Below are 21,173 nucleotides of genomic sequence, written 5' to 3' on the forward strand. Positions count from 1 at the left end.
AGATGCTGCATAATGTGTGCCAGTAACTTGTGCTGACCTAGATGATTCCACATGCCACATGCACAATTCTAGGGCGTTAGTTAAATACACCATTTACTCCTCTTGGAGTACGTTCATAATTCGATTTGCCCATGGAAATTACACCTTTTGGTGCACTTAGGCCCCTGACCGACTTTTGTAATTATATTTTATTGTCCTTCATGTAAACGGTTAAAGGAATTAATGTCAAGGTCCTTGGTGAGGGCGAAATGGCGCAGACTAGATGGTTCTCCAAAAAGCAAAATGCCCACTACCCCTTCTGAGGTCATGTTGTCTCAACTAGAGCATAACACATTCTCTATGTGGATAATCTTCTCATTACAGGCAATGATCAGGCACTCAAAGAGCACCTCAAAACAGCGCTATGCAAAGAGGTTGAAATGATAGATTTAGGGCCTGGGCAGTCGACTCATTTCTTGGGCATAGAAGTATGGCAGTTCACATATGGATTTTTCGTAAGTGAAACAAAGCGTGAATAATGCTTGTTGGAAAATTTCACGTGCATGAGAACAAATTATTTTCCACTCCCATGGAAACAGGATTGAAATTGGACACTGATGTGGATGAGCCAAATGTGGATGCCACATTGTACAGGCAGTGAGTGGGCAGCTTAATTATCTCATGACCACTAGGCCTGACATCTCTTATGCCATTAGCTGTGTCAGTCAATATATGGCACATCTGAAAGCCAACCATTGTACATGCCTCATTTACTTGGTAGATAGCACGTGCTGCTAGAGTGTCTATGATATTCTAAGAGCAGGGATTCATAGGAGTTTGGATTTTGAGATTATTTTAAATTCATCTTATAAAGCATCAAGAATTCAACAAAAATTGTCAAAGCAAGATACACGCCTTTAATGCATTTTCTTTTTTTCTTTACATCATGCTTTGCTATGGCATTGGTGATTGTTCTTGTTTAACTTTGATTGTGCGATTAATAGGATAATAATTCTGAGAGCACTCATTTTGGCGGTAAAACGTGGCCAAAGGTATTACTCCGAGTTGATCCAGTCATGTTCGAATTTTTGACAAAAAAGCAACGTGCAACACAACTCAGCAGCTCTCTCAAGGTTTACATTATCCTGAAGGTAAATGTTATTCATATCTTGCAAGTGGGCTTTGATCAAGATTGATGTATAGTTGGCTTTTTGTCCATTGCAACAGAAGCATTCATGCATAGTATAGTTTACACAAGTGGATGATTTTCCTTTCTAGGTCGGAAGGGAGATGACAAAAGGTTCGTTTGAAGTGACTGAGTTACATCTCGGAAATGACGGTCGGTATCTCACAGAAGAGCACCAACAATCTTCTGCACGTAAGAATCCACATTCTAGTCCTTTGGCTAAGAAGGCCTTAGCTATGAGGATATAATCATTTTTGGCTCTGTAGCCTCCCTTCTTTTGAGGGTTTTCTCATCGCCTACAAATCAAGTGTATGCTTTCTTTCAAGAAGCATTCCAAGTGATTCATTGAAATGGGATTTCTGACCCATTGTAGCTTGCTCACGAGCTAATGGAAGTTGTTGAGATCTGATGTCTCGTTAAATTTCAAAAGAAAGTTGGGTCAAGGCTTAATAATGTACAACCTTTAAGGTGAAAATCCTGCTTGAGGTTGCTTGTACATTGTACAGGTTTTTATGATTCTTTACATTCTTTTAAACAATCTGAAAATTCTTTTCAAGGATCTAGAAGTCATCGAAGACACAGGGGGGCAAAAGGGGTGTATCTTATCAAGGTGCTGGCTGCTCAATTCTAAATTGCTGCTCAATAACCCAGTATAAAATTGGTGGTTTACTGTCTCGGAGACTACATCATGTTTCATCAAATGCTGGATATGAAGATATCTTTAGAAAGGAAGAAATATTGCTTATTTGGAGCACAACAGCACTGGATTTAATATGCTTATTGCATGATTGATTGCTGTGGTGCATGGACATTGAAAAGGATGAATGCAGTTCATGACTAAGTGTTAAACTGTATGTAAAGCAGCTCAAGGCTTAGTGGATTTAACTTTTCAAGTAAGGCATGGTATCCCTCAAAGAATGGTACTTAACAGTATCCCTATGTATGAAGGATGCCACAAAATTAAGAATTAAATGTGTAATCTTCTTGAGCCTTTTTGGGAACTCCTTAATGTTTCTGTATCAATTACTATTATCCTTGGTGCCAGAATTTCCTAAAGAGCTACCTTCATGAAGTATTTTTCTTGACTTCGTGATTGATATTATCTCTTTGCATTATTTTTTCTGTCAAACTAGACTATGATTGTGGTTAAATGAAACCACAAGGATTATTTCATATCAGCAGTACTTGCTAGTTCTAGCATTTGTGATGGTACCAATGCCTTATTCATCCCTAGAGGCTCTCTTGAGGCTGAACAATCATCACCTTGTTTCTAGCAACAACCATGAGAAAGATCTGGCCGTCCATGTATATTCAACCAATTAAGTATGACTATTTTTTTGTTGGAGGTGAAAGACTATTTTTTTTTGTCTGTTCAGGAAAATCAGACTAGGCAATTAAGTCACACTTTATGTAATTTGTTACAGCACATTTGCTTCCATCTTTTGATGTGATTCCTAGCACATTTGGAGGCACATAGGTTGCACTTCATGATTTGGACGTGGGTGTCTTTCATTTTTTCTCTAAGATGATGAGAAGTGAGCTGCTTGCTTTATGGAGCTTTCAAAGAGAAATGGAGATTAGTAAAGAAAAAACAAAGACAATATAGCAACTTGAACAGAGATTCAACTTACAGCTTGTGTGAAGCAGCTCCTTTGAATCAAGTTTCCAAGCAACCTAATTCTAGTAGAAGCAAAAGAGTGTGTGGAAATGTTAAGAAGCTCCTCATTCCAAGATTCCTAATTCTAGCAGAAGCAAAAGAGAGCAACTTTATTCTTGAATTTGAGCTTGTGATCATCTATTACACTTACGGTCCTCTTCTCAATTCTTTGTAATTCTTTGGTGGCATAGGATTTAACATTGGCTTTGTTATTGATATATTGAAGTCATTGAAAGTGAGCTTGTAGGGTCCTAGTGTCCTAACCTGATCGCCAAGTGGGGGGGGGGTGAGAGTGCTCTCAACGGAAGCAAGAACGGAAGAGGGAGAGAGAGAAACAGAGAGCCACACAAGTTTTGGTGGGTGTAAGATACCCTAATCTTCTTTTTCATTCATTTATATATGTGTTTAAGTATTGTACATAACCGGGGTAAAGGCACAGTGACCTTTAATCCCCACAACCTCCCACTTAAAGGACAATGTGTCTTTAAGGGAGAACAATCAGTGAGCATACTATCCAATGCTCATCTATACACGACAATACTTAAACCGCTAACTAGGTAGACTCTTCGTCAACATATCTACAGGGTTATCATCTGTATGAACCTTGACAAGCTCTATGCGCTTGTCCTCAAGTACCTTCGTGATGAAATGGTACCTGAACTTAATGTGTTTGGTCTTTGCATGAAAGACCGGATTCTGTGCTAGCTGAATAGCACTCATGGAATCACTATGTAATGTCTATACACTTGTATGAATCCCCAAATCTCTCACTATCCGATTAAGCCATATAGCCTCCTTGTAACCCTCTGTGGTTGCTACTTAGTCTCTGTGGTAGACAAAGCAATGCACTTTTGTGCGCGAGACATCCACAACACCGCACCACCTGCAAAGGTGAACACATAACAGATGCACATCTCCTTGGTACCCTTCATGTACCTCATGATGCACTTAACTACCTCCCAATGCCTCTTTTCTGGATAAGTCATATACCGGCTAACAACTCCCACTGCAAATGCAATGTCTGGTCTAGTAGCTATCATAGCATACATAAGACTTCCAACTGCTGATGCATAAGAAACCTTGGCCACCATGGCTCTTACCTCATCTGATTTGGGACTATCTGTATGACTCAGTTTCACATATGGAGGCAATGGAGTACTCACTTCCTTTCCCCCCTCCATATTGAAACGCTGCAATACTTTTGTAACATACTCTTTTTGTGAAAGCCAAAGGAGTTTCTTACTCTGATCACGCGTGATGCGCATATCAAGAATATGACCTGCAAGTCTCAAATCCTTTATATCAAAGGTCTCATACAACTTGGCCTTTTATGCATCTAGCTCATAAGTATTCTTGCTAGCCAATAGCATATCATCCACATATAGTGTCAAGATTATCAGGCTATTATCCTTGGCCCTTTTAGTGTAGAGGCAGTAATCAATTTCACTTCTTCTAAAACCCTGGGATCGAATGAAAGCATCAAACTTCTGATACCATTCTCTAGGTGCTTGCTTAAGACCATAGAGACTTTTCTTCAACTTGCAAACTAAATGTTCTTTGTCCTTTTCTTCAAAGCCTTTTGGTTGCACCATGTAAATTTCCTTATGCAAATCCCCATGCGAGAAAGCTGTCTTGACATCCATCTACATAAGCTCCATATCCTCTGATGTCACTAGTCCAAGCATACATCTAAGTGTGGTCATCTTCACAACCGGAGAGAATATCTCATCAAAGTCCACACCCTTCTCTTGCTTGAACCCTTTAGCGACCAAACGGGCCTTGTACCTAGGCACATCATCACCTGTGACCATTTTGTAGACCCATTTATATGGCAATGCTTTCTTTCCATGTGGCAAAGAAACCAAGTCCCAAGTCTTATTCTTCATAAGTGAACTCATCTCTGATTGCATAGCATACTCCCACTTGCGTTGATCCTCGCGCATCATAGCCTCTCTGTAGCAAGAAGGCTCCCCGCAATCAGTAAGCATCACATAGTCTACCTCTGGAACAAACTTATCAGGCAGTCTAGACACTCTAGATGATCTTCTCAAGGGCATTTCAGCTTGCTTTCCCACCTGCATATCAGTCATATTTGGCTCATTATTTTCACCAATAGATGATCCATCATCTACCCTTGATTGTATACCTGTGGAAGTACTTAGTGGTACCATTTCTTGTACATTTGGTGCATGGACAACTTGCTGTTTATCAACATATGCAGGTGGATTTACGTCCTAGAAAGTGATTCTCCTCATTTCCACATCCCTTATGGGTGCCTTATGCATCTTCTTCTCATTGAAGACTACATCATGGCTGCGTATGATCTTCTTTGCTTCTGGATCCCAGAGACGATAGCCCATCTCTCCACTTTCACCATAACCCAGAAAGATGTATTTCCTAGACTTAGGATCTAGCTTCTTTCGAAGCTCTTTTGGCACATGTGCATATGCCTCACACCTAAATATACGCAAATAAGAGTAAGAGGGCTTCTTGCCACTCCATGCCTCTTTAGGAATACCACCATCCAAACTCTTACTAGGTGATCTATTGATCACATGCACTGCAATCTTCATTGCCTCAGCCAAAAAACCACCAGAAAGACTTGCATTGGAAAGCATGCATTACAACCTTTCTTGAATGGTACAGTTCATCTTTTCTACAACTGGATTTTGCTCTGGAGTACGAGGGGATGTGAGCTCGCTCTTAATCCCACGTGTATCATAGAAATGCTGAAAGTCATGAGAGATACTCTCCACCATTGTCAGTCCGTAGGCATTTAAGCGTTCTACCTGACTGATTCTCAACCAAGGCCAGCCATTTCTAACCACACTTGGGACTCAGCAAGAAATCGGACTTTCCTAGTTGCATCATCAATGAATGTCACATAGTATTCAGCCCCGCCTAATGACCGTGTAGGCATGGGACCATATACAAAATCCGAACCGATAAGTGAGAAATGGGAGTCAACACTTATCCACTGCCATGTGGCATAAATCTAAGGTTTCAAAACCTTAAAATGAAAAATGCATAACAGAGAAACGAAATTGAATATACAGAGATCTATAACTCTGAAAATACTCCACCAAATCATGCAAGAATTGATAGGTAGGGGTTTTTGGGCATCCGGAACGCAATGGGATAAACAGTTTTGGAAACTGTGGTCTCAATCACTGGCTCCAACACATGGACTGAAAAACGTTTTTGGAAACAGAACTGTTTGTAAACTTCACCGGAGTGCGAATGATGAGCAACGTAGAAGTTTTAGGACCTCTTGAGTCCACCGGAATTGACAGATCTGCAAATGGTTGCTCCAAACTTGAGTTCCAACACCCGGGCAGAAAAATACAGAAACTGACACAGTGAGTCAGAAATCCAATGAAATGACCCCAGATTCAAGAATGAAGGTGTTTTCAAGCTCCTGAAGTGAAGTGGACACCAAAAGCAAGCAATAGTTGCCTCTACAAGTCAATACAGAGTCTGTCATCGAATGGAACGGGGAAAAGCTCAAAAAATGACTTTTTCTTTGAAAACACTTAACAGGCTCTCAAAACCACTTCGCAAAACCAAAGTGACTTTTCAAAAGGTTCCTCCAAGGTCTCTACACACTCGGATGCAAGTAAAGTCACCCACAAAGCTTCCCACAGAGCTTCTCCTTCCTCCCACACAGCTGCTGAGCTTCAAGCATTCACGCACGCTCAGCTAGATCACTCGGGCTCTAATACCAGTTGAGAGTGCTCTCAACGGAAGCGAGAACGGAAGAGGGAGAGAGAGAAACAGAGAGCCACACAAGTTTTGGTGGGTGCAGGACACCATAATCTTCTTTTTCATTCATTTATATATGTGTTTGAGTATTGTACATAATCGGGGTAAAGGCACAGTGATCTTTAACCCCCACAGGGGGGGGTGTGCATGAGCTTGATCCTTATGGGCATGCTTTCTTAGAGATACATGTTCTTGATGGTCTATATTAGTAGCCCTCCTCGAGTGGATCCACTTGTTTTTCACATGGGGGACTTGAGTGTAGTTGATTGCCTCATCAAATCCCTTGCCTTCACCTCACATATCATTGACTGCTCTATCTCGCCACAACCTCCGAGAGCATATCACACACCTCTCTGTTTAATATATCTCTCTCCTTACAATGCACACGACACCACCCATGCACTCTGTGTATCACGATATATGCTTTGATCATAACCTTTCACCTCATTACTCTACACGCCTTTCCAACCTACTCGCATATAATGATAACATATTGCTCCTAAAGGGTTGAGTTGCCTTGAATATCCACTCTCTTCATGAGGTCATCCTACACTCTCACACCACACTCGGTCCACTCACCCATAGCCTCTTGTCTTAGAGCCCTACAATGGTTGGTACAATGATGAGTGTAAGACTCTGTGTCGGCAACTTAGATTTGAGACTAATAAGCATCACCTTTTGAGTGAGGCAAAGACAATATGTAATTACGGTCAACTAGTCCATCGAAAGAAGCAAACCTTCATTTGCCATAACACGTGAATAAACATTCTATGTAATAACACCTCTAAGGCCTTTTGGAAAAAGTTTCATCTCTTATGGACACCACACTATGGCACTCTTACATAATCATGTTGTATATGACATTCCTCATGTACCGTCACTTGACCTCTCACACTTACCCATTCCTACTTGCACACTTTTCACAACCATTGGTGTCAAACATCCATCTTTGAAGCTTCATAATGGTGAACAAAAGATCATGAGGGACTAGGTAATAAATACTATGGCCTTGATCTAAGCAAAGCTTTTTAATGAGGTGGTTTGCATCAATTTCCCCCACACCTAGACCCTTAAAACACCCTCACTCCTGATCTCACGAGCCTAGAAACTACAGAACCATTATGATTGGGCATGTCATGTACAAAATCTATGCATCAGTGCTCAACGGTTAGCCGGTTTATAAAGCTCCATGGACTTAAGTCAAGGGACAGGTAGGCTTTCGAGCCAATCACGTGACTCTAGATCATATACTTACACTCAAAGGTGTCATCGAGGAGGCTAGACAAAGGGTTTATTACTACTCTGTGGATTTCAAAAAAGCTTTTGACACAATGTCGAGGGCTTGCCTCATCAAATGATTGTAGGAGCTAGGGTATGGTTAGGAGATCATTTGGGTAGTCATGGCACTCTATGAGAAGGTGTCAGGCAAGGTTAGGATGGGTGCAAGATGGATAGGGGAGACCATGAGCACTATTGGGGTCAAATAAGGTTGTCCATTATCACCAACCTTGTTCGGCCTCCACATAAACGAGCTTGTGACTTTCATTGGGACACTAGAGGAGGCAAGTTGCTTTCTTTTCGACTCCTTGATTCAAATCCTACTATATGTAGGCGATGTGGTTTTACTCTCATCCTTAGCAAAGGGCCTCCAGTGACACTTGGATGCACTTCATACCTACTTCGAGACACATGACTTGAAAGTCAAACTTGGGGAAACCAAGGTCATGACCTTCAAAATCTCCTGAGCAACCATGCACAAAGAGTAATTCACGCCGCCTTCTTGTCCAACTAATCCTTTATCTAGTCTTTAGGCTAGTCTAGCTTATGGCACTCTTTATGCTATTTCAATTTCCATGTTAGCCATTGTACAAGTTTTCGAAGGAGCACCGTTACGTTTAAGTGTTTAATAAACCATATCTTATCAAAATCAAAAATAGAAAAAGCTTTTTGCTTTTGACTTTCTACAAGAGGTTGTCAACTAATCTTAATGTGATGAATAGTTATATTTAAAAAAAGCCGGTGCACTTGTTTGGATAAATATCTCCATTATACCAAATAGTCTTGATGTTATGAGGAGTTATATTTAAACAAGTTGGTGCACTCATTTGGTAATTTCTCCATTTTACCGAAATATCCAAGCTTTTTTATGGTCATTTCTTTAAGCCTATAATTCTTTGTTGGTTGCAAACAATTCTCCCCTACTAAAGGCAAAAGGGATGCATTCTCATATGGAAGCTCAATGTGCAACACATGCTTGATTTTCTCTTAGTTGCCTTTATGAAGAGAAATGAAATATACTTGAGGTGAGATTTTGTTCAAAAGGTCGTTGCTTGGTTGTGCTTGAAAAATGGTCAAAAAACTTGCTTTCACAAAATGCCCTGAAAATATTGAAATGTACCACAAAAGGTAAAATATTGTATATAAGGGATAGAACTGTCTTGTAGATTTTGAAATACAATATAAGATTTATGTGGGACCAATCTTACCTCCCACTTTTAAATAGGTGGAATTTTAAATCTCATTGTGCAATTAACATTTAAGTTCATGTTGCAATGTGGTCAAGAGCTAAGAACAAGAAGTCTCCTTGAGTATATAAGATTTTTCGCTTGCCCCTCGAGGGGAAGGGCTTAGTAACTATTCACCTTTTTCAAAAGAGAAAAAATAGGAGTTTTTTATTTAACTTAATTCCTAATTTTAACTTCTACGAATTCGCACACATGTTGTGCAGCATTATTCGTTCTTCCAAGTTTGGCATGGCAGGTTTGGTTTTCTTGTTTTTCGATTGCAAAGAGAATTCCGTCGCGCACCCTTGATGCAGTGAAAAGCAAGTGCCGAAACTCATGGATCAATGCTAGTTGTTCTCTTTTTCTACATCGTCAAAGGTTAGGGTCGCTCGTAAGACGATCTCAATCGTTCAATCAAATTTTTTTGGAGGATCGTAATCTTGAACATGCCCACCTTCAAAATATTACAAGTGGCACATTAAGGGAGGGTCCGCCTTTTCCCCTAAATAAAATGACCTCCTCGCCATTTAATGAGGGGGAAAGGAGTCCCCCCTCCCTGTCCCTAATCCATATATTCATGCAGGGTTAAGAAACTTGATCGTCGTGGCTTCGTACTTTCTTGGTCGCGAGAGAGTACGACCGTGTTTATCCTGATTACAAAGAGATTCCTCTGCTTGTAGATTTAACTTAAGCTTAATGCGGGAGATAACATTGAGATTCCTACATTTGCAGATATCACTGAAGGTTAATGCGGGACGTAACGTATCAATTCACTAGATGAACAATGCTTCTTACGAGATCCTCGTCGATTTGCTTTTCCCTTTTAAGTTTTAAGGTTCGTGTACGACTGTACATAACATTTGCGGCTCTGCTTCGGCTCGAGCATCATCATGGGAGGAGAATTTAGAGTCCTGCACCTTGTCCGTCCCTCTCTTTCTGTGCTCCCCCAGGTGCAAACCACTGAGCAAAAGGTGCCATTTTGCAAGAAAGTCCTCTACAACATCGCGAGAAAGTCCTCTACACCGTGGATTCGGTTTTCATCTTTCTTGTTACTTGAATTTTTGGAAGCTGTCGTTCCATTTTCTAACCGCTCTGGTCGACGTCTGTTTTTAACTTAGGTTTGTTGTAGGCTTGTGAGACTTTGAAGCGTGTGCTGCAAAGCTGCTTAAACCTTTTGAACAGCATATGAGTTGATGACACCTAGCTCTACCGAGTAATACTTGGTCCCAACTAAGTGACCTCGATGCAAACCTTGGGAAACTATTCTCTCCTAAAATCATTTTAAAACCAATCCTTTTTTGCCTGCCCTCTGGGGTAGCCTTAGCAACGGTTCCAGTTTTGCAAAGCTAAAAATCTTTTTTTTTTTTTAATTTGTTGGGGTGAGAATTTCCTATTGGTTGCTAGCAACTTTGGCACGTTGGTATTTATGACTTTGGTACAAAGGTGATTGGTCCAAGTATGCTCCTTGTAAGAGGCTTTAATGCATGCATTTAGTGACTTCCTCCTCTCTCTCTCTCTCTCTCTCTCTCTCTCTCTCTCTCTCTCTCGGCAAGTCCCCCCTCCCCTCCTCTCTCTCTCTCTCTTTTCTTCTTCTTCTTCTTCTTCTCTCTAGGCAAGCCTCCCCCCCCCTCCCTCCCTCTCTCTCTCTCTCTCTCTCTCTCTCTCTCTCTCTCTCTCTCAAATTTATCTTGTTGACTTTTGGACCATTTGCATTTACTACTCTTTGTACACTCTTTCCTTTTCATGCCTCTAATTTTATGCTCTCTCTTAAGCATTTCACTCACCCAAAGGTAGGCCTAATGAATGATAGATACATATCATTCACCTTGTTTGGTCTACGACCTATCGTTCTAGTATATTTATTCAGCACACTAAGGAAATTCTTTCTTTTGTTTGTAGGAGAAGAGATTTGTCATTGACATTAGGGGTTATTCTAAAGATTTCTAGTCATAAGAGAGCAGTAGCTCTTGAGGAGGCCTATTTTGAAGACAGGTGGTGAGAGACTAGCTTTTAGGGAGGCTCAATTGGGATATATCAGCCGAAAGGTGAATTCAAACCTTTGGTGCGACATTGTTTTGCACAATTTCCAGCTTTGTCCCGTACTTGGCATGGATACAATAGCAATGGATCGATCTAAAAAGCATTTTGGTTTCACAGGCCATGAGTTTCAAGGCAAAATCATCAATGCAACTCACAATACTTCCTTCTTTTGCCATAGGCATTTCCTTTGAGCAAGGCCTTTTGAATAGTATCCACCTTGTTGCAAAAGTGTCAAGATAGATAGTATTTGAAGTGCACTAACATTTAAGTACATTATGGGAAATGGTAAATTTCTGGATTTCCAAATGTCATAAAGGTTGATGATGCCAATCTAACATAAATAGCTCAAAGGACACCCAAATAGATTTGGCTACAACTACAGTTTCACATCAATGCACTTCAAAGCAAGCGTTAAGTCGAAGAATAATCATATATAGCTATAAGCATCTGAAGCAGATATGACAACTCCATCTTGAGCAACTTCACACTCGATAATTATCAACATGATGAGATAGGATCCACACGTGACACGTAAACATGACCACAAGTGACAAGTAAACATGACGAGGGATGATCCACAAGAGTAACCTAGATGCTACTCTTGCAATAGGTGACCCAAATCTTGAGACCATGATTTAAGCAAGTTTGCTATCATTTATCATAGCTTCACACTATTTTCAAACAGTAATGATAGTTTTGCCATATGCAATTGCATACTCAATCCATTATCTTATTGCATCGACTTTTGACAAATATAAATGAGACAAGCTAAATTTAGTGAATGACGTGTCCTACTTTACAAATGGATATATCAAATGTTTTTATTACTGAAATGTCTGTTTCATAAAAATTTCTCGATTATTAAAATTTGAAGGTTGTCAATATCTAACAATGGGATGTGCAAAAGAGGATGGCCTAATTTGGTATCACAAGGTGCTACGTTGCCCTGCCAATGCTAATGAGCTCCATACGAAAGTGGCAGCCTTTGCACTCATTGCTTGCCTCTTTATTAAGGTTGTGCACCATTGGAACTAAGATTCCTTAGGTTGAATTCCCCACAAAAGGCTATATCTGTCATTCTGAAATAAATTAATTTTCAACATCATGCCACAAATGATCGAAAGCCAAGGCACTGTGAAACATAAAGCAAGCCTTCCATAATGGATTGTCCTATTAGAGGACATTTACATGAGATTTGCAACATTTTTTAAACACCTAGAAAGAACATCATGGTGTCTTGTACTACAAACTAATGTTAAGCTTGTCCATGATATTCAGCAATTTCCACCTGCCTATCGTTCAGTTCAGCACCTTCGTACATTGAAATGTGGCTCTCCTTGATAATGAAAGTAAGTTTAAAATGGATTTTCCTTTATATGAAAATTTGCATCGACAATAATTTCGTAAAGCTCAGGTGGTATAATCAAGCACCTAGATAACGTATTAAAACAATGGACTTCTTGCATAAGACCCAACCAAACAAGCTGTCACTCCAATCTCAAATCACACCTCTACTCACCCTGCAGCACATCTATTTACAGTCGTAGTTTACTACATTATAAATTATTCCATTTAAAAAAGTATTCGTACATAAGACAAATATATTGCCAAGCCCTCGCCAGCCAATTTCTAAAATTATTTCCTGTTATGAAGGCGCGTTCCCAGTAAACTTCCAAATATGCCCATGCCCATCCACCTGCCAAATCCTTGCACATTGTATGTTCACAAATCAAGTAGAAAGTTGAATATTTTGAAATGATTACGAGACGAAATTTATATGCTCAAAACGTGCTTCAAAATTGTAGGGATACACCTAATAACTTTCATATTGCACCTTTAACAGCACTCCCTGGAACTTGCAAGAAAAGGTAATGTACAAGCAATACTCTTCAGAACACGTGCAAATCCGTGTCTTCAAAGTAGCCTGAAGCTGGAGTAAAATACAAACTCAATGAATGATTTGGCTCATTGGAGCTTATATCACTCGCTGAAATTACTGTTCTCAAGTAAAGTACACCGAAGCAGAGGACAACCCCGCAATCCTTCACAGATCAAAATATGGATCCAGTTCCCACAGAAGAATATCTGTAAGTTGAACCTCCCAAGTCTGTTACAAATGAATTGTGAATCATTTGAGGGTCACGCAAAAGGTAAAACCCAATCGTAGCAGGAACAATCTAATGCACACATTTTGGCAAAGATTGAGATCTCCAAGGTACAATGCTGATCAAGACCCATTTAACACAATATCAGTCAAAGTAGGACTTCCAAATTTAGGGCTTCCATCATCAATGATCTTGCCATTAGGCATTCGCTGTCTCTGGACCAACATCAATTTGAGAGTACTTTAGTGCTTAGTCACAGCTAAGTTTAATATAAAACATGAAGCACATAACTAGGAGCATATACCTAGATGAATCCAGGAACATTCCCAAACTCATCCTCTAAAAACACAACATAGTGCAGTTTCAATCTCATGATAGTCACTCACAAGGTTGAAAACCATAAACTCCAACACATAGCAGGGACTAGCTAGTATAACATCCCCACTAACATCATCAGCGCCCAACAGTGGGGGTAGACCATAGATAAAAATATGCTCTCACACATACAAATCCACACACCTAGGAGCATATGCATACCCAATCAGATGGAACATCTCCCATGCCAGCACCATTGCCATTTAGCAACTTATGATGTTCTTCTTTGCCTTGGCCATCTTTATCCCTCATATTTGTGGGCAGCAATGGTGATCCACTGCCGGATGTGCGCTCCATAACTTCTGCAACAAATGTAATCAATAAGTAAAGCAAGTTCTTTGCGCTACCCCAAATCCATAAAAAAGCCAAGAAGAAAATAAGCAAACCAAGGACAACCATTCAAATACATTGTTAGCTTCATATTGTCCCAAGCATTTTAAAAACTATCACAGCTTGCACTGTGCAAAGCATGTTTCCTGAGTGCTTATACAATATATAAAAACCAGATTAATACTCAGGAGGCTTGTTGACAGCATCAAAAACTGATACTGCAAGTATAACATGTATGTACAGCAGCAGCAAATAAGCTTCTTGAACAGCAGCAGCCGCGCTAATGCCAAATATACAAATAGAAGAATACTAAAGAAGAATCCTAATGTCACAGATTTTCAGGAAATAAATGCTTTCGTGGGACCACATTCCAAACCTCCTACATAAAAATGTAACCTCATTAAGAAGATTAGCAAGTTGGTATTGTTCTCATCATAGGTACATTACACATTAGAAACCATTGATCAAAAGAAATATAACCTTAACTCCCAGCTGGTTTCCACACAGATGGGAGAGAACAACACGTCGTCACAGGGTTACTGGACAACAATCGTTCAATAAATGGGCATGTGGGCATAATCTTAGACCTATGCAGAATGACAACATCATAGGAGATGAAATTTATTGTAAATTCATTAAACAAAGGAAGATGAAGAATCACATTGGCACACTTGCATCTCTAATTTGGACCTAAATCCCTCCTAGATTCCAAGTTATTCTCCTAAGTCATCAAAAGTTTTAAAAAAATCTCATACCACACCAGAGTTTATACACATTTATCCAAGAAAGACAGTAATGTTAATCACAAAGTTGCAGGAATTTCCCACAAAGCTACACAATAAGGCCAATAAGTGATAAGATACTAGGGCCTAATGCCTGCTTAGGTGCATTTGCCTGGTTAGCTGCACTTTGTTCAATCAGAAGCCTGGTTAAGGTGAGACTAGACTGGTCCCTCAAATTTTACCCCAAGCAAGTCACTTGCACCACAAAACGACAAGCTTTCATCAGGAAATCTAGATTCTTCACATCACATTCCTAGCTTAAAGTCAGCCATCAGATTGCAGAATCTTGGATAAGGACTTCAAACAGGTTTAAGCATTAAGAGGTCATTCCTCATTGTTGCGAGGGCTTTGCAAGGGCTTATTAACTGTACAGGACAGTATTTGGAATTTCGTATCACAAATTGACAATGTTTACAGACATGCATATAGAGCATCCATATTTCCAAAGCTTACCAATGTCAAAAAGTTGTCTATCCACATAGAAAACAACCAGATTCACCGTATACCTGTATAAAATACAAGGCACATGAGACAAACTGTGTAAAATAATACAGACTTGAATCAAACTAAAAATAGCAAGATTAAGGATTATAATATCAAGAAAAGGGGTTGACCGATTTAATGTTAAAGAGGGTCGTACCAAGCTACAACAACATCCACAGTGTAATGCTTTCTTGAGGCTACAATAAGTAGACTTAACACTACTGCTACAACCCAAGCTAGCTGCTTTATCCATCTGCACGAGAGAGAATCATCCTCTGTCAACTCTCCACACATGAAAAAAATAAAGCTTCCAAACACGCACAAAGCCTCTAATTTCATCAATTCTCAATAAGTAAGAAGACATGAGGCCAGAATCCTTTCAATTACCTTTTGCTTCCATATTTCTGATACATCCGCACAAAGACAAGGGTAAATATCATATGTGATGAGAATATCAAGTCCCCACATCCATATATTATTCCATGTGGAACTGCACCACAAACACAGTTTATTCAGTGAAGTATCCACCATGAATCAGGACACAACCTTTAAAGAGAGAAAGAGTCTAAGTTTGACACTATCAACATTATATTCTTTGGAAGCCTTTTGAGTGGGCAACGGATGATGCTACATACAGTTTATCAAAACCACTTCAGAAACGGTTTTGGGAGTGGGAAGAGATGCCATTTTGGATCCCTGCCATATTGACAGTTAAAAACCATAAGTTAACCTCAGAATTCCTGACAACAATCCTGTAGAGGAAAAAGGTTTCTAATGTTGGAAAACGATATGACTGCTCAAAAATGTGTATGATGAGCTAAAAATATGTTCACACCTCCAAAAGAAAAGAAACACACAACCCTACAGTACTTGTGTGAAAATCATCACAAATTGTCTCAAATCTTCAAAATGCACGTTATAATACAGTCTCTGAGACACCACAATCTTTAGAACAGACTGAGCTTACAAACACAGATACACTTAAAACCCCAGGAAACAAATTAAACCTTAAAAAATGCAACAAAACTCAAGCTTGTGTACAGACAAAATAAGACAAGCATCACCCTGAACCATCTTCACTAGCCACAAGACAACTAAGACTCAACTTGGTAAGAATTATAACAATTACTAGCCCAAGAGCTCATCTGGGTCTAGTAAGAGTGAAAGAACCTCTTCATATCTGCATGTGAGTGTGTGTGTGTGTGTGTGTGTGTGTGTGTGTGTGTATGTGTGTGTGCATGTCTGCATGCATGCAGGGAAGTGTGTGGGGGATGAATAATGAGTCTGTATATATGTAATGGATAATGTGTGTGTGTGTGTGTGTGTGTGTGAGCTGCAATGGAGAGCTCTGCTACTACTCCCTCGTCCGTACCCTTGTCGACCTCCGTACCCTGCCCATGCATGCCTATACGGCCCTCATCCCCTTCCGTACCCTCCTTCTCAGCCTCTATGTCCGTACAGATCTTGCAGGCTTCGGTCTCTTCCCCGTGCGCCTCCGTACAGCTCCCGTACAATTCCATACAGAAACCATACCCTGCTGTCCAGCCCACGGTCCTTTCCGTACAGCCTCTGTGTGCTTCTATACAGCTGCCTTTCCCTGTCTCAGCCTCTACCGTACGTCTGTCTGTACCCTTGCCCTCTCCGTCCGTACATTCTTCCCTGCCTATCCCTTCTCTCCAGCAACCGACTGCTCCTGCTCTGCAGCATTATGTACAGCCTCGGTCTTCTACTTCAAATCTGCAGCAGCCTGTATCTGATTTGCAATAGCAGCCTCCTACTGCTTCGTCTGATGGTTCCTTTGTCTTCAAAGTTTCAGCCCATCCTTCTGCCCTATCCTCTCCTGCGCGTGTCTTCACTCGGCGGAAGCATGGTGGTTTGGCTTCTTCGCACTCGCTCAAGTCAGCGAAACTGGATATAGCAGATGGTCCCTCTTATCCCTTTCAATTGGAACTTCTTCGTCAGTGCTATGTGTTGCTTCTGTTGCAGAAGTTCCCTCCTCAGGTTCACCTCTTGTTCGGTCTTTGGATTCTACCCTTTTGGTCTCCGGTTTTCGACAGGCTCAACAGTTTGGGGTTTGTCTCTTTTTTCTGGGTAGGATTCTTTCTACAGCACAACTCTGTCGATGGGCTGAAGCTGCAATGGGCCCAAATATTATTTCTTCCTCTGTCTTTATGGGCAAAGGGTTTTATTACACCCAATGTCCGACGACTCAAGTGGTGGAGAGTCTTGTTAGCCGTGCTGGGGTTCCTGGAGCAGGTTTCTTTGCCTATGTGATGCCCTGGGATCCACTTTTTGATCCGGCTGCTTCCCTTTTGACGTATTGTCCGGTTTGGATTACCCTCAAAGCTTTGCCTGTGCCTCTTCTTCAGCATCTTCCTACCCTTGTAGCTTTTTTGGGGAGGCCTCTGCATGAGTTCTTGCAAGCTACTCGGGATGTTCGACTTTGTGTTCTGCGGGATATGATGCAGCCCGTGCCTTCTACTCTGAATCTTGATTTGGGATTTGCTCATCCGATGCGAACCAGGCTGCATTTCGCCTCTTTCCTACAGCATGTAATCGGTGCCGCCAGGTTGGTTACTTTGCACGTGATTGCTCTTCTGCTTCCAAGACCACTCCTCCTGCTCCTTCCTCAACTGTCAAGATTACTCTCCCTTCTCCTCCAATTTTTGCTATGGCTTCACTGGAGAAGCCTTCTCTTACTGTTCTGAAGCACTATTGGAGAAAGGTAGATAAGTCACAGGCCAATCTTTTTGCTGCTACGAAAGTTCAAGATCGGACTCGTATTGATCATCATCAACCTCCTTCTCCTCAAGATATGGATGTGCCCCTTGATGAGGGCATTATACAAGATGATGTGCTTGCTATTTCTCCGGTTGATACTCAAAGTGAATGCAACTCCTTCGTCAGAGAGTGCAAACATTACTCCAGTTCCTTTGCCTATGATGACTATGCCAGAGTCTCTTTCTCAGGATGCAGATGTCTCTTTTTCTCTGGAGTCTTTTCATCCTATGTTGCAACAGGTTTTTGACCTTGTGATTCAAAAATTCAAGCTCCCAGCTTATATAAAGAAGAATCACAAGGGCAAAAAACAAGTGGTTTTTATTAATGGTGCAGTTTCTTCATTGCATCAATTTTTAGAAAGCAACAATTTGAAACTAGAGGATGTTGTCTTTGATCCTCCTCCAGTTTGAATCTTGTAACTTTTTACTAGGCTGCCTCTTGACTTTTGCTCTGAGGCTTTACTTGTAAATTTTTACTTACTTATTGGTGGGTTTTTACCCCTTTTTGGGATTTCCCACACAGAAATATAAGATTTCACAAAAAAAGTGTGCGTGTGCGTGTGCGCGCACGCGCCTTACCTTAAATGTTCAGGGAATGTGCAACATTAGGAAATGGAAATCTATGTGGCCGTATATCAATCGATTTCAGCCTGATATAGTGGCTATAGTGGCATTACAAGAACACAATCAGCATGTCTATGCAGGAAAGACAGGTCATTACTGCGGATATGATATCTTTTATGCTAGGGAGCACTCTTTCTCATGTGTAGTCATTTTGATTAAGCATGAGCTTCAACCAGTTATTGCTTTAAATGATAATCAAGGCAAATGGATTATTCTTCAATGCATCATTCAAGGCGAGGTGTTTGAATTTGCTTCTGTATATGCACCTCAATCTTCTCGGGATAGAAGTGCAATTTGGGATGCCATGCACCGATATCCATGGAGATATCATGCCTTTATACGTGGGGACTTCAATAATGCTCTGCAACAGGGTGACAATACATCAAGAAATACTCATATGTTAACCTCTAAAAGGCATGAATGGTCTCAATTACTGATTTATCTTGATTTAGTTGACCTTTGGAAGGAATTGCAGCTTTTGTTACCTGGATACACTTTTCAACATAATGCCCTTTCTTCTTACCAGACACATCTGGATCGCTGGTATAGCGTAGCCCCACAACAAAATGATGTTTTCACATGCAAAATGTGGATTGACTATGCCTTTGTGCATTCAGATCATGCACCGTTTGTTGAGATATCGAGCTCCACCCGCGATATGCCAAGGTAACCGTTGTGCATTTATGTCACCGACTTGTTAGCTACAGATGCGGTTGGTACACCGCCCACGAATAATAGATGGAGGACAACTATCCTTATCTACTCTAGTTCGTGGCTCAGTTAGTATGCCACCTTAGTTAGTTGAGTTTCGTTTGAGACCCACATATAGGGTTCTTTTATTTCTTTGTACTTGAGTTCCTTTGGCTTTCACAACTAAGAAGAGGAAAACTGTTTTCAGCCTTCACCCTTCTGTGTATTCCCCCTTGTGTATGTGAGAAAGCCGCAAGTGAGACTCCTTCCCTCTCTCCCACTATCTTCACATGGTATCAGAGCCTTGTTCGTGGTAAGGAGCTCAAGAAAGCAAACCAAGTTCGCGGTGTCCTGATAAGAGGACCAGTGTTGCTTTCCTTTTCGAGTTTGGGAGCAAATCTCTGCAGGTAGCACAGCCGGAAGTGCAAGAGTGCACTATCTCAGATTGAGATGCCCTTCGTGGTGTGGCGAGAGAGCAGTATATGCTGCGGGAAAGGGGAAAGCCCTTGTGACTTTATTTTTCTAATTCGAGGCCATTTCGAGACCCGTTTTGAAGGCGAAAGTTCTTCGCAGGCACTCAGAAAAAGACCCTGTTTTTACTGTGTGACCACTGCTCTGCTGGTCGGTAAAAAGTTGCCGCAAAAATTGTATCGTATGCCTGTGTGCAGAGATATTGGGAGTTGCAAAATCATGCTTGTTGCCTGTTGATGCAAAATCTTCACTAGGAAGTGACTGTGTGGTCAAATACCACTTTCGTCAATTTTACAGATCTGCCCGTATGAGGCAAAAGCTATGTTTTTTGTAGTGACAGAATATTTGCTTTATCTTAGAGTGATATACTGAATTCTTAGCCAATGCTTGAGCCGACTGATTATCACAGTAAATTGTTGTTGGCTTTGACTCATCAAAGTAATCTGTTTTTGACAATAGTCTTCTGAGCCATATAGCCTCACATGCACCTGTAGTGAGTGCTCTATATTCTGCTTCAGTCGAAGACAAAGAAATAGTTGGCTGTTTGTTTGACAACCATGATATAGCACCTTGACCAAGGAAAAATGCATATCCTTGTGTCGATCTCCTGGTCTCCTGGTCTCCGGCATAGTCACTGTCACAGTATCCATGCAACCATGGATGACTTCCTCTGTATTCTATCCCAAACTGTCTTGTACCTCTGATGTATCTCAAGACTCTTTTGGCTGCATTCCAGTGAGACTGTTTTGGATTTGCCATAAACTGTGCTAGTGAGCTTACTACATAACAAATATCTGGCCCAAGCATGGAAGTTTCGAATGACGAATTTCCTTATGGGAAAAGGCTATTAGGAGTTCATTACAGGAAATGAAGAAGAACCAGTTCTTCCTAATACTCCTAATCAACAGAAAATGCAGACATTTAAAGAATGGCATGAGAGAGCCAGAAAAGTTATGTACTGGCTGTCTATCAGTATTTCGGATTCTATAATTGTGCATATTCAGGATGCAAGTACGCCAAAGGAGACATGGGATACTTTGGCAAAAATGTACAGCACAAATACGCAAGCCAGGAAAATGCAGCTCAAGCAGGAGTTGCACAATGTGCAGAGAAAATATGAGCATCAATGACTACCACATGAAGGTAAAGAAAATTGCAGATGCACTTGCTTCCATTGAGTCGCCAGTGGAAGATGATGATCTAGTTTCTGTGACCTTGAATGATCTAGGAAAGGATTATGCACAGTTCCGGACATCCATTGCCATCCGTGAAAAATTTTTTAATTTTGAAGAGTTGTTTGATCTTCTAATTTCTGAAGAGCAGAGAAATGGGGTGCATCTTCTTCAGGAAGAACTTCAAAAGAAACTGTCTTCTACTCAAATGCTGGAAGAGGTAGAGGCAGAGG

The 21,173-nt window shown here is 40.8% G+C and overlaps 2 protein-coding genes across 4 annotated transcripts in view; one reads left to right on the top strand and one right to left on the bottom strand.

The window, feature by feature from the left end:
* LOC147891520 (ribonuclease E/G-like protein, chloroplastic) overlaps positions 1-1,914 on the top strand; it is a 100,359-nt gene extending 98,445 nt beyond the window's left edge. Inside the window, exons 10-11 of the mRNA XM_087388379.1 lie at positions 984-1,130; positions 1,258-1,914. Coding sequence (XP_087244505.1) covers positions 984-1,130; positions 1,258-1,413 — 303 coding nt within the window. The 3' untranslated portion in view covers positions 1,414-1,914. The remainder of the gene's footprint in view (positions 1-983; positions 1,131-1,257) is intronic.
* A 10,960-nt stretch (positions 1,915-12,874) lies between these two features.
* Positions 12,875-21,173, bottom strand: part of ATIPCS3 (Inositol phosphorylceramide synthase 3) — a 28,588-nt gene continuing 20,289 nt past the window's right edge. Inside the window, exons 7-12 of one of the 3 annotated variants that reach the window (XM_087388071.1) lie at positions 15,839-15,899; positions 15,591-15,693; positions 15,361-15,456; positions 15,174-15,226; positions 13,771-13,910; positions 12,875-13,448 (exon numbers count right to left, since the gene is read on the bottom strand). In XM_087388071.1, coding sequence (XP_087244197.1) covers positions 13,356-13,448; positions 13,771-13,910; positions 15,174-15,226; positions 15,361-15,456; positions 15,591-15,693; positions 15,839-15,899 — 546 coding nt within the window. In that variant the 3' untranslated portion in view covers positions 12,875-13,355. Of the gene's footprint in view, positions 13,449-13,752; positions 13,911-15,173; positions 15,227-15,360; positions 15,457-15,590; positions 15,694-15,838; positions 15,900-21,173 lie in introns of all 3 variants that reach the window. The other 2 variants (XM_087388069.1, XM_087388070.1) reach the window with 2 other exon arrangements.

Source organism: Dipteris shenzhenensis, chromosome 17 (genome assembly GCF_047967505.1).
Source record: "Dipteris shenzhenensis isolate YYH24624 ecotype China chromosome 17, Dip_SZ_1.0, whole genome shotgun sequence".
In the NCBI taxonomy this organism is placed as follows: domain Eukaryota; kingdom Viridiplantae; phylum Streptophyta; class Polypodiopsida; order Gleicheniales; family Dipteridaceae; genus Dipteris; species Dipteris shenzhenensis.